This window comes from Umbelopsis ramanniana (assembly GCF_025399195.1).
Source record: "Umbelopsis ramanniana AG unplaced genomic scaffold K450scaffold_22, whole genome shotgun sequence".
NCBI lineage: Eukaryota > Fungi > Mucoromycota > Umbelopsidomycetes > Umbelopsidales > Umbelopsidaceae > Umbelopsis > Umbelopsis ramanniana.
Genome location: NW_026252108.1, coordinates 270,321 through 282,717, shown reverse-complemented (window position 1 = coordinate 282,717; position 12,397 = coordinate 270,321). Strand labels below are relative to the sequence as shown.

Below are 12,397 nucleotides of genomic sequence, written 5' to 3'. Positions count from 1 at the left end.
ACGAGGTTTTTTTTTTTTTGGGACTCTCAGTTCACCTTCACCAATCCACACAGCATGATCATTCCAGTTCGCTGCTTCTCGTGTGGTAAAGTCATTGGCAACAAATGGGACAACTATTTGTCACTTCTTCAAGCCGACTACACAGAAGGGTATGTGCATTTGAGCTCATAATTCGATTCCGCAGTCGAATAAGTCAAAATGTGATTTCTAATGCCGTGATTCATTACACAGTGAAGCGTTGGATGCGCTTGGTCTTAAGCGTTATTGCTGCCGACGAATGGTTTTGACTCATGTTGATTTGATCGAGAAGCTTCTTCATTACAATCGTACGTACTCTCACAATGGCATTCAACCTCACCCCCTTTAGCCTGATTCTAATGACCTGGATCAATTTTAGCTCTCGAACGCAACCGTGGTATTGATCGACGTTAATTCCCAGACATCAAGTGCACACACCATTCCTTCCTTCACGTTTTTAATCAACCTACACTCCATCATTTTGTAAATGAAATATATACTTTTCTTCTTTTGAAAAATCGCAAAGTGCCTGCCTTGTTTTATTTTAGTGGGAAGGGTGAGTTTACCAACTACTACAGTAACCTCAAGTATTTGTACATCATGCTTGTAAATCGATTAGTTGGGTGATGAAAACGCAAAAGATAGGGTTCAACATAGAAGCTGCACCTCCGTGGTATGGTTAATTTTTGAAAGAAACGTATGGAATCGCCCGCCAGATGTACCAAAGTACCATTGTGAACAGGTTAATTTACAATATGTGATTTCCAATTGTAGTGTTCAATTTGGTGAAGAAGACTCTTGCAGATTTTCTTTCACAAACTGTGGGATATCTCCAAAGTCTTCAAAATCGGGTATTCGACGCTTGCTCATTTCTATTGCTGCATGTAACATGTCCTGGGCAACGACACCTGTATAATGGCAGAGATCCAGTTTTGATCAGTTCATACTTTCAAGAAATATAATGGAGCCAGCTCAAACCATTCATAATTACGAATAAAAAACGCTGTCAAATGGTGTTCTTGACTTACCAGTGTCACCAATTGAGGATGTTGACAGCTCAAGGTATTTAAAAATTTCTGCCAGAGAAGCTCGATGTCCTAATTTTTGAGACATGACTTCGTACATTTCTCGTAAGCAGAACATATCAGTCTCAACACTACCGTCAGGTTTGGTCCATAGCCGTGACCATCCGTGGTGCTTAAGAGCAAGGAGACACCTGGGAAGATCGTGTGCCAAAAGCGCTACACTTTTATCCCTGTTGGCGGCCCATGTAATATCCTTTTCCAATAATTTGAGTGCTTGCTCCGTACTCACCATTACAGATGACTTTGGTCTTATAACATCTTTCGAATCCTTTGTAATTGATTCCCTTGAGGCATTGGCCGTAATGTAGTGTTGATCCAGAACCCGCTGATATTTTGTGTCGAACATCGTCCATGCTATCTCGGTTATGGATTTTGTATCGGACATGTTGATAGAAATGCTAAATATGACGATTTGCCGCGCTTTCAGTATTTTTCTCAGCTTGAAGCAGCTGCCGATTTGATACATTAACCAGCGAACTCTACTGTTGATTTTCCGTAACTCTGAGATCGTCCCAAAGTAGGCGCTCCGACTTTTGAAAATAACCTGTTGTACATTTCTGTACGTCTTGCCAATACCCCGTGGTGCTAGAGGGGGTGAAGACGACAATGTGTTGGAGCGGCTGACAAGTAGCATATGCATGCAGTGTCGTATTGCTGGTAAGAAGTCGTCAGGTACTAGTACATAATAGAAATTATCCACAGAGCTGACTCCTATCAATACAAAACGTTGAGATCTGAGACATAGAGAGATGAACGCTAGTCTATATGGTAGAATATGGAGACTGACCAATATAAAAAACGAAGTTTGACATTTCAGACCCTGCTGTGAACATAACTTCAGGTGACAAGGCTCCTTCAATAGCAAGCTCTGACTCTTTGCTTGTACTATATTGTTTCCGCCATTGCCGTTGCAACTGTAACCATGGATGATACTTTCGGTCGGGATCTTCTTCCACTGCCATTAACAGTGAATGCAAGCTGTTCAACCAAAATGTTTTTTTGACTTATAAAGTTTTTATGATAAAAGCAACGAGGATACAGCAGTGAAAAAAAAGGAGGTGGCGGAAAGGGAGGTAGTCGCAAATCTTGGATTTTTTTGATAATACATGCCCCATTTTTGACTCCTTCCACTATTTTAAACCCACACGTCGACTGGATGAATGTGTAGATGCGGTCCTAACCACTTCGCCAATAGAGGGGCGGAAAGGAGTGCAGTAAAGGCCAATAAGGTAGCTAAGAACAACAGACCGTAGGTAACAGCGATGCGCCGTCGTTGTTTTCTTTGGCTCCAAGACATGATCGGTCGTCGGATTTGCTTTCTTGGTCTCAACCAAAAGAGCATCATGGAATGAAGTTGGTCAATACATGGGACCAGAGTAAATGGTGAGAGAACAAAGAGAACCATATGGCCGATGATAAAATCGGTGGTGAACATTGACATTTCTACAATTTTGCATATAAATTCTCGGAAAGGTTGTGTAAACGCTGGAGACACATGACATTAGTGCATGAAATATATATTCAAGAACTCATTAGTGGGATACTTACCATGGCGACCCAGCTGAGCATGATAGAAAATGAGGAAAACTCTGGTTAATGCAAGTATTTCCGGTCATAAACCGCCTGTCCGTTTAACTTACGTTTCTTCCTCTCCAGTTGCCTGTCCACCATCCTCGATTTGTTCCGTCATGGCCAATTTCTCGTGAAAGGAAAATGGCAATGAGTAATTTGAATACTAGCCGTTGAAGAGAAAACGACGCGATCAGTCCCAAGACCACGCGATCAAAGCGCCAATCTTCCAGCATCCAAAACACTTCGAAGAAGCCACAGAAAGTGACGACTGATAACAAGTGCGCAAGACCAGCCATGAACGATCCAAACTTAGTAAATCTTGATCCTGAAAGACAACCCACGACCAGAGATGCTAGGAAGATGGCCAGCAGCGTAACAGCATTGCAAACAATAGGTCCTATTGCCATTAAAATGATACGAAGCAATGCACCAGGCTCAGTAGCGGTTTGCGATCTTTCAGCTGGGTCGAAACTCTTGACGAACAGATATGCAATACAGCAGAAAACAGCTTGGAGGAAAGGTGCGAAGATCTCGGAAAAGAATATCACAGCCAAGTGCGCTCTGGGGCTGTCAGTTGATGTCTTGCTATCACTAGGGTCTCCAAGCTTCTTTCGTTTGTACCCTGTGATCCGAGTTCTAGACAAACGGCAATAAGCAATCCAGGAATTGGCATGCGGCTTGGAATTTCCTCTAGATAACCATCGCAGGAATTCACGGTAGTCGATGATGAAGTCGGTGAATGCAAATTGATGTGGATTGAACACGAATGGCGACACAATCAAGGCAATAACGGAGAACCAGAAGTAAATCAAATGTGGCATCCAAAGTGTCATGGTCACAAAGAGTAGCATCACCAATGTTCGGGCTCCAAAGTACATACTTGGTCCAGCAAATCTTGAGTAAAGGATTGAAAATGGAATTCTTGTTGTTGCAAATCCACGACCTGTCGCAATGTATCTGGCACCACCAAAGTTCAAGTTGCTGAGCACAGCATTAGAGTATATTTGTGTGACAAAGACTTCAAACAGTGGCGAGAGCGACATAAAATGACGAGCCAGCCTGCTTATGCTTCGGGTGAACCCTTTTTCTGTCAGTTCTTGCAGGAATAGTGGTAAGAAGGAGATAAAGAACACCATGAAGATAGACAGAATACAGCGCGTAATCCAATCATAAACCGGCATCAAATTGTAGCAGCCTATTGGAATCAACGGCCCGTTTGGTCTTGCAGGATCGCGATGACATTGAGGTAAGGAGGATACCATGGCACCTACCATGAGCATACAGAACATGAATATCTGGACTGCAAACATGATCAAGATGTTATTGATGTGAAAGCCAGGATGTGCGTAGTAGAATGTCAAGAACCGATCAAGCGGTAAGCGAGTGCCTAGATAGTAGTATTCACGAGAGAGCATTTGTTCACCCATTCCAGTGCCAATTTTTGTAGTGAAGTTGAGGATAGAACCAAATCCTAAGTCTCTGCCTTTTCCACATTGGAAGTACTCAGTGTGCTTGATGCGACCACCACGAAGGAAAGCATTCATTCCAGCGTAAATATCCTCATTGAGATGAAGTCCTTTTTGTCCTTTGCTGACACCTCCTCTGGTAGTCATGAAGGTTGCATTTAAGAAATCCGGGTGACCGTAATGCAATCGGCCACCGACTTTAGCCATAATTCGTTGAGTCAAAGTTCCAAATGTCTGTTCCTTTCCAGCAGCAACATCGCCGAGTACGCCAATGTTTTCGGAAAAGATATATTCACGCGCACCAACAATGGCAACAGGATGCTGAGCGGTTGTACTACTGTAGGGATTTTGAAGTGGCTTCTGTTCCTCAAATTCACCAAAGATGCTGCGAATCTTGAAGCATTCTTCCAAGTAGTTATCTTGGTTTGCATCAACAAGTTGAAGGTATTCTCCACGATAGAAGATCAAGGCGTGATTCTGGTTATCAGATTTACCGTCACCCAAGATGGGATTTCCAGGAAGCCGAATGCGGTACTTTGGAGCACGTTTTCCATTTTCCATAATATCGCAGCGGCCATCCACCAATACAGAGTAGTATACAGTCTCTTCACCAGGAATTTTGGGAGGCTCTTCATCAATGTAGGCAATCTGTAAATCAGGGTAGACACTCAAGAGGTATTCTGCATTCTCAGCTTCTTCTTGGTTGAACTTTGCGTATCGTTGCATGGCAATGACGAAACGAAATTTGCGTTGCGCAATCAAGTCTAGCTCATGCTCTTGCTTATCGAAGTCTTCATCGAAAAGTTTGGCCATTTCTGGGTTTTCAACACGATGCAAGATTTTCAAGGCTTTTGCGTAGTTCATGAACCCAGCAACTGTGCGGTATAAGGTCTGTGCTCTAAGAGATGCCCAAATTCTTGTACGAAGTGTGTATTCTGGAGCTGATGACTTGAAGCCAATGCAATAGAATGGGAGATCATCCTTTTCATCAGAACTTCGTCGAGAAGGGTTGTTATCGTCTGCTGCTTGATCGGAATTGGCAGTTTCTTCCGCAAGAATCTTGGTGTCCTTGACAAAGTTTTCCCATTCCACACTGTGCAACTGTTTGAGGTACTCCAATAGCGTAACGCGTGTGTTTTGGTCTTCCTCGCGGATAATCTCGCGAAGAGAAAGCAAGATTTTTTCCCCGTAATGTGGTACTAAAACTGTGAAAGTAGGTAACTCGGTGACCGGCGGAGGATTTGGCATTGAGGTGCTTGTCAAACTTTGAGCGAAGAACGCCATTCTGCGTTGGGCTTCACTATTTTTTGGCAGAAAGGCATTTTCCTTGTAAGCGGAGAAGAAGGTCGGTGGTTTCAGGACAGGCTGTGCATCCTTTTCCTCTGCTTCCAGTGTTTTGTAAACCAGCATATGAACATGGTCAATGGATAACAGATGTTCACGATACATGGCAATGATCACGGCATTCCAAATCTGAGAGCACAAGACTTTAGGAGCATATCCAACGTCAGTTGTACAGGATGACAAGATCTTGGAATAAATATTCTTAGGAAGCCTTGAATATATGTTTCGCCAAGGGACCCATATTGAAATTCCCATGTGGAATAGCTGCGATACGGAAAAGACGGTATTCCAGATGATGTACCATAGGTAAGTGTCCAGGAAATAGAGTGTCATATCCATAACAAACATGAGAAAGATAGTGAATTCAGGCATACGAGAACACAACCAGTTTCCCAGGATCCTATCAGAGCAGTTCTTGATGGTCATACTACTCATAGAACGAAGAGGATCCTTGAATGAGAGAGTCAAGAAAAAGTATGATTCGAGGAACTTGCAGAGAAATACGCAGATCCATAGAGCAATAGATGTAAGCCTATCACTTCTTGAAAGAGGAGCAAAGCTTGCAGCAAACGTCTTTTCAGGCAGGGTTGTTCTTGAATTGGCATACAAGGGCTCAAATATACTCGAAGATGGGATAATCGCAAAGATAAGCGTGGTAACAATACCAAGAGCTAATTGAACGAGAGACAACATCAAAGACACTGTACCGGTACGCTGCTTATATGCAATAAACACGGTAGGTGCAACGTTAATACAGAATATCAGGACAAGAATGGCTATTCTTCTCAGGAGCTTCCACATGTTGCTAATAGTGGATGGTAAATAGAGGAACTCAGCAAATCCACCTATGAGCATAAATCCTGTTGAAACAGCTCCACCTAATGCAACCACGGAGATACGGACTGGCATTTCTTTGGCGGCGACTAGCGGGTCCTTGCTGAGATAGAGGAAATCAGCGTTGGCAGACATATAATACCAGAACGTCGTAACGTGAATGATCCAAATTCTCATAAAGTTGACTAGAGAGTGAACCCAAGAACGCTTTTCCTTGTAGGTCTTCTGGAACGCTGATTTCCAATTGATAGTTTTAATGGCTGTGTACCTTTGGTCAGGGCGAATGTTGGAAAGCAGTCTGCCATCGTACAATCTGAGGAGCTCGATTGTTTCCTTCCTCCAGAACAACTGGTTAACGTCATCGTATCCAATGATATCTTGATGATCGCGCTCTCTTTTGATGAATTTTCCGTCGACAGTTTCGTAAAGACGTTCTCGCACAAATCGGTATAGTGGTGTGATGACAGTTTCCAAGAAATCGCCTTCTTGGCTCACAATGTCTTGGGAGTAATGTCCTTTACGATAGTCGTCTGCTAATTTGAACAGAAAGCATATACATTCTGATGTGTATCGGACGGTCGCGGCCTCGCCCCACATCAGTAAAAACAAGATCAATTGTTGAGCTCGTTCTTCATTAGGAAGGCTTTCCATTTTGTTTTGCCACAGCTTCTTGGATTCTTCCAACCCAATACCAAGATAACCAGTGGCAGCGTTATCAACATCATCCATTTGAACAGCAAAATACCATTTTGTGTAGTTGGAGTGCGGGCCACCGATGTAGTCAGCATGTAGTGAATGTAGCGCTTGCACAGGAGTCATACGAGAGGAGCGGGAATCCAGCATGGTCATAAAATGGTCATACATATTATTCATGTTGTCTCTTTGGAAACCAAACTTATTGGTCAGGTCAACGAATGATTCCTCTATTTCGTCGGCTGACAATGGTGGGTCGTTTAGATTCCATGCAGGATAGGGTGTCGATCCCATCGGTTGATATGGTGGAATGGTCGCTGCTTTGGAAGGTTTAGTGGTGCTGAATAACAATTGAGACTGACTGCCAGATGCATTTCCTAACAAGGCTAATAACGACTCTGTTGAAGGTGCATACGGCACATATGGACCTTGAAGCGCTGTAGGATCAACTTCAATGCGTGCAACTGATGGCTCTAGATGGCGGCTGGCGCCAGGGCTACCACTTCCTATTTGGGATAACTTAGCGGTTTCTGTGGGAGGCACGGTTTAGAGGTGAAGCAAGTATAAGATTAGCTCGCTTGCAGGAGGAAAGACATCATATTTGACGGCATACCATCGGCTTCATCAGTGATTAAACGGCGTGACCTGTGTAGTCAAAATGAACAACATAAATGTAAAATCCTATAAGCTGATGTTTAGAATTGATGCACGATATCTTACGAGGGATGTTGGGTTGAGTGATTGCTAAGGGTTACTGAGTTAGGTGCGGGTATATTGGTGTTAGAGCTGATTTCGTCCTGGTCGCCCATGATCTACCGAAACGTAATTAAAAACAGGCTACGGCTTTCGAGATGAAGAGGCACGGATGCGTTCATCAATAATGAAACAAAATTAAACAACAACTCATAGTCTACATCACGTTTCTACCATCAAGAATGATCAAATCTGCAAAAGGCTTCATGATAAGTGAAAAATGTTGTGTCCCTGAACTAATACGGAGGCATTTGATTAATTAATATGATGACAAAATTTTTTGCCCAGGCTTAAACAATACACTGACAATATACGGTAAGGAGCCAATCTTTTTTCCAATGCGCTCTATACCGGCGAGAATGAAATTGTTATGGTGACATACCGTTGAAGCCAGGATTGCTCAAAAAGTTCAAAATAATCGTTGACTTGTTTAAATAATGCAAACACTTGATTTTTGGAATATTCGAACTCTTTCTTTTTGGTGTACATAGCCATCTGTTACTTATCACCAAATGAAAAGTATAACACTGATAGCTGCTTCCCTTTTGATATGGTCAGCACAACTCGCCATCGCTGATAAAGCCACAGACAAGAAAGAAACAGCAGATAGTCACACTGTCTATAAGGTGGTCAAGCACATCGATGAAGCGCCTGTTGCTACTTCCACTGCAGAGATACATCCCATTGTTATCAAAGGCTCAAAATTTTTTGATTCGGTTACCAAGGATCAATTTTATGTCAAGGGGTATATATCGAATGATGAAGGTGCAAAGTCATTCTTTTAATTATTTTTACTGACTGTCACTGTAATACAGAATCGCCTATCAACCACGAGGCATGGCTTCTGCAGACACCTTCTCTGACCCTCTTGCTGACCCAGAGATGTGTAAAAAGTCAGTTGAACTCATGAAGCCGCTTGGTATCAACGTCATTCGTGTATATCAGGTAATGTTTGCTACCACGATGTTTAGCTAATTGATAAAGTTTTATTTCTGATCGGAAATCCTTTTCATATACCCTTTCAGGTTGATCCAAAGCAAAACCATGATGAGTGCATGAAGCTTTTCTTCGACGCCGGTATATATTTGCTTTTGGATATCGCCACACCCAAAATGTTCATCAACAGAAATGCACCAGAGTGGACAGTAGACCATTACAAGGCCTATACTGAGACTGTTGACGCTTTCATCGGTTATCAAAATCTGTTTGCATTTTTTGCTGGTAATGAAGTGACTACAAACACTAGTACCACCGAGGCTTCCGCATTTGTAAAGGCGTCCTTGCGCGACATCAAGAAATATATCAAATCGAAGAACACTCGCGAAATACCCGTAGGCTATGCCAATAATGACGACCCGGAGATTCGCGACAATATCAGGGATTATTTTAATTGTGGAGACGATGCAGACGCACGAGTAAGTGGACAAAAAACATATTGTTAACGGATCAATTGCCAGGCTAACATGAAGTCTAGGCTGACTTTTATGGAATCAACATCTACGAGTGGTGCGGAGAATCTAGCTTTGACGAATCTGGTTTCTCAAATCGTACAAAAGAACTTGAGAATTACAGCATACCAGCCATTCTCTCAGAATACGGATGCAATTTGAAAACACCACGACCTTTCAATGAAGTGGAGGCCATTTACGGTCCTGACATGACCGGCGTATGGTCTGGTGGAATTGCATATGAATGGACCGAAGAAGAGAACAACTACGGTTTAGTTAAAATTGAAAACGGTCAAGTCAAGCCCCTAGATGACTATCGTAATTTACTATCATACCTACCATTCGTAACTCCAGAAGTCATCAAGATGGATGCTTACGACGTAAAGCGGTCTCAGCAAAGCTGTCCTGGTATAACAGAGAAATGGAAGTCGCATATTGAATTGCCACCAGCGCCGTCGAGTGGCGCTTGCGAATGTATGGTGAACGCACAAAGCTGTATTACAGCAGAGTCTGCTAATAACGGAAGCAGCATTGGAGCACAAATCGGCATGCTTTGCGGTTTGATGCCTTGCGACATCATTTCAACAAACGCTAGCCAAGGTGTATACGGCAACTACTCATTCTGTTCAGGTGCTGACAAACTCTCTATCCTCTATGGATCGTATGCCGAAGCAGATGCTTCAAAATGTGGATTCGAGGGAAATGCCAAACTAGTTACTCCCTCCCTCATTGGCTCAAAAGATCAATGCGCAAAAATAGCTCCTGGTTCCAATGCACCAAAGGGAGGCGTTGGCAGCAAAGCTATAGTTGAGCAACCAAATGCAGATACATATCTGCTACCCAGTCTGTTTACAGTTTGCGCAATGCTCTCCATTGCAAGCGCGCTACTTCAGATGCATTGATAATATAATGTAAATTTTTGAATTTTAGTCTTGATTCATTATTTGTGTTATATGTGTTATATACAGTTTCTTCATTCAGTTCTCACATACAAAATATGCAAATACAATGCATCCATTAAATGATCCGCATTTACCCCTCTCTATGCATGACTTAACAATCATATTGAAATGGCTCTGTAAATAGCACCGGATTAAGACCAAAGATTTTGCGTCCAGGGCTGTTGATCAGATTGATATTTTTCAGCAGGTCGAACAAATGGCACGGGCAAGCCGTCGCACAGATGTCGGATGTCACTGCCCTTATCGCTTATAGGCAATATAACTCCAAGCTCCCAATTACTACAATGCATGGCGTCAACCAAACACGGCTGCTACATTCGTTATAGAGAAGAAAAGAAGACTTACTTCATGCTTATCTTGGGGCATTTTTTTTCACGAGATACCGTTGCTTTTCCCCAAGCTGCCTGTGTAGCATTGTGACTCCTGTTGGATATTCAGTATCGAATCTATTACCTAAATGAAATCTTTACCAACTCACCCAACGTACACCCAACCAGCGATGTGATTTTTGGGCTGATCTAGTATGGCAACAATGTACTAATTCATTTATCAGATACAGTAGAGACGGCCAGAATTGAAATCAAAGCTTGGAAATTTTGATACCTTGGAATGCATCAGTGTGCCATGGCGATTACTGACAGCATCTCTCATGATGCTGTGGGGAAATGTGGGTTTTTTCCAATTTGCAGTATTAAAACATATTGTACTCGCTCCCTAATGTAGTTAAATAAAGTTCTTACAGATCAGTAACATAAGAGAGCATATAGGGGCGTTTTTACAGCGAAATTACCTCACGCCCAACGTTACTATTGTCGATGGTAAATGTCGATGGATAAACGATGGTGACAGGTGGAATTCCTCCATTTTTCTTATAGCCTTTTTGAATATTGGATCCATCCGGTGTGAACGTATTAATACCACAAAATGATAGGTACAACTCTTGCAAATATGGCACAGTCATCGCTCCTAATGACGAGGTCTTTTTTACGAGGAAAGATAAATAAGATTGTAAGCTCCAGCGAATTATCTGTCTAGTTTCACATCATGACATATACCTGAAGCTCAACCTTCGGCCCATTTGCGACCTGTTCCTGCTGCAATCCGAGTTGTTCAACTACGCTGCACAATCGCGTATGACCAACCTTATACCGCTCGTCTCCTTCATGTGTACCAGACACTGAAGGAACTATATGTGCCTAGAGATGGACTACGATAAGAAATGTAGATCTTGTGTCCTTAACAGGTGATGAATCAAACGTACCTTTGCTTTTGAGAAATCGTAGAACAACAATTCCTTTCTAACGGCCGTAGGAACTCCCATAAGACCCAGCTGCTCGTGAATATCTCCACCAAATTTTGGCAGCTGATCAGCACTTTTTAATGGCCCTTCTTGCAACAATGGGAAATCTTGTATAAACAGAACATTCTCTAGTTCACACCAATCGTAGTCTACCTATTATGAGATGATACGTTAGCAGCGTTCAGCAGTCCCGCCATGGATTGCAAACTTAAGAAATACCTACAAAATTGGCAGATCCAATAACGACCCTTAGAGAAGATTGATGAAAGAGCAACATCAACTTGCTATGGAACACTCCGAAATTTGGGTTACTCATGGGAGGATGTACAACGATTCGTTTAGGGCTGACTTGAAAGGCGGAACCCTGCGAGACCAGCTGAATTAGCACCTACGATGGAGACGACATGCTGTTACGTATGTTATTACCTGTCGGCCATGCATGACAATGCAAACGTTTATATGCTCCGGAAATTGTTCATCAACGAAATCCATGCTGACTACGAAAGCTGTCATCAGTGCTTTTTTAAGATACTTGGCTTCGATAACTTGTTGAATTGTGATATAATCCGCGCCCGTGGTTCCTTTGACGTGCGTGAGTTTGACTACTCCATCTAGATATGTAGGCATGGATGGCTTTCCCGTGTTCTGCTTTTTGAATTCCGTAGCAGCGCTGGTGGAATCGTCCAGTGGTCGCTTTGTCGAGGACCCTAACGTTGCCGCTAGTGTTTCTCGTGCAGTCAGGCTTTCAACGGGTTTTCCAAGGGAAAGAGCGATAGCTTGTCTCAGCTCTTCCTTCTCTTTCTTTTGTTGTTCCAAATCATTTTCAAGCTGTTGTAGCGATTGTTGTATGGCGGCTTCCATGTCATTTTGTTCGTTGTCCGCCATGGTCAGTCGCAAAAGGGTTGGCGAGACAAGAAAGGCG

The 12,397-nt window shown here is 42.8% G+C and overlaps 5 protein-coding genes across 5 annotated transcripts; 2 read left to right on the top strand and 3 right to left on the bottom strand.

Annotated features, from left to right (window-relative positions):
- The first annotated feature begins 33 nt into the window (after positions 1-33).
- K450DRAFT_238178 (uncharacterized protein) lies at positions 34-719 on the top strand. The gene is made up of 3 exons (XM_051588546.1): positions 34-149; positions 232-326; positions 398-719. Exons 1-3 carry the CDS (start codon positions 55-57, stop codon positions 430-432), a joined length of 225 nt encoding a protein of 74 aa, XP_051445370.1. The 5' UTR covers positions 34-54; the 3' UTR covers positions 433-719.
- On the bottom strand, positions 542-2,185 carry K450DRAFT_238175 (uncharacterized protein). Its single transcript, XM_051588545.1, has 3 exons — positions 1,891-2,185; positions 1,047-1,814; positions 542-926 (listed from the first exon to the last, which is right to left on the bottom strand). The coding sequence occupies exons 1-3, from the start codon at positions 2,063-2,065 to the stop codon at positions 796-798; spliced, it is 1,074 nt and encodes a 357-aa protein (XP_051445369.1). The 5' UTR covers positions 2,066-2,185; the 3' UTR covers positions 542-795.
- Positions 2,186-2,238: 53 nt separating this feature from the next.
- On the bottom strand, positions 2,239-7,306 carry K450DRAFT_173793 (uncharacterized protein; the record flags this gene model as incomplete). Its single annotated transcript, XM_051584185.1, has 3 exons — positions 2,239-2,588; positions 2,652-2,664; positions 2,744-7,306. The coding sequence occupies 3 exons, from the start codon at positions 7,304-7,306 to the stop codon at positions 2,239-2,241; spliced, it is 4,926 nt and encodes a 1,641-aa protein (XP_051445368.1).
- Positions 7,307-8,277: 971 nt separating this feature from the next.
- On the top strand, positions 8,278-10,115 carry K450DRAFT_209057 (uncharacterized protein; the record flags this gene model as incomplete). Its single annotated transcript, XM_051584771.1, has 4 exons — positions 8,278-8,510; positions 8,581-8,710; positions 8,791-9,180; positions 9,240-10,115. 4 exons carry the CDS (start codon positions 8,278-8,280, stop codon positions 10,113-10,115), a joined length of 1,629 nt encoding a protein of 542 aa, XP_051445367.1.
- A 9-nt stretch (positions 10,116-10,124) lies between these two features.
- Positions 10,125-12,390, bottom strand: K450DRAFT_238161 (uncharacterized protein). Its single transcript, XM_051588544.1, has 9 exons — positions 11,902-12,390; positions 11,695-11,839; positions 11,437-11,624; positions 11,231-11,371; positions 10,966-11,154; positions 10,779-10,889; positions 10,654-10,712; positions 10,521-10,598; positions 10,125-10,454 (listed from the first exon to the last, which is right to left on the bottom strand). The coding sequence occupies exons 1-9, from the start codon at positions 12,358-12,360 to the stop codon at positions 10,307-10,309; spliced, it is 1,518 nt and encodes a 505-aa protein (XP_051445366.1). The 5' UTR covers positions 12,361-12,390; the 3' UTR covers positions 10,125-10,306.
- Between the last annotated feature and the right edge of the window lie 7 nt (positions 12,391-12,397).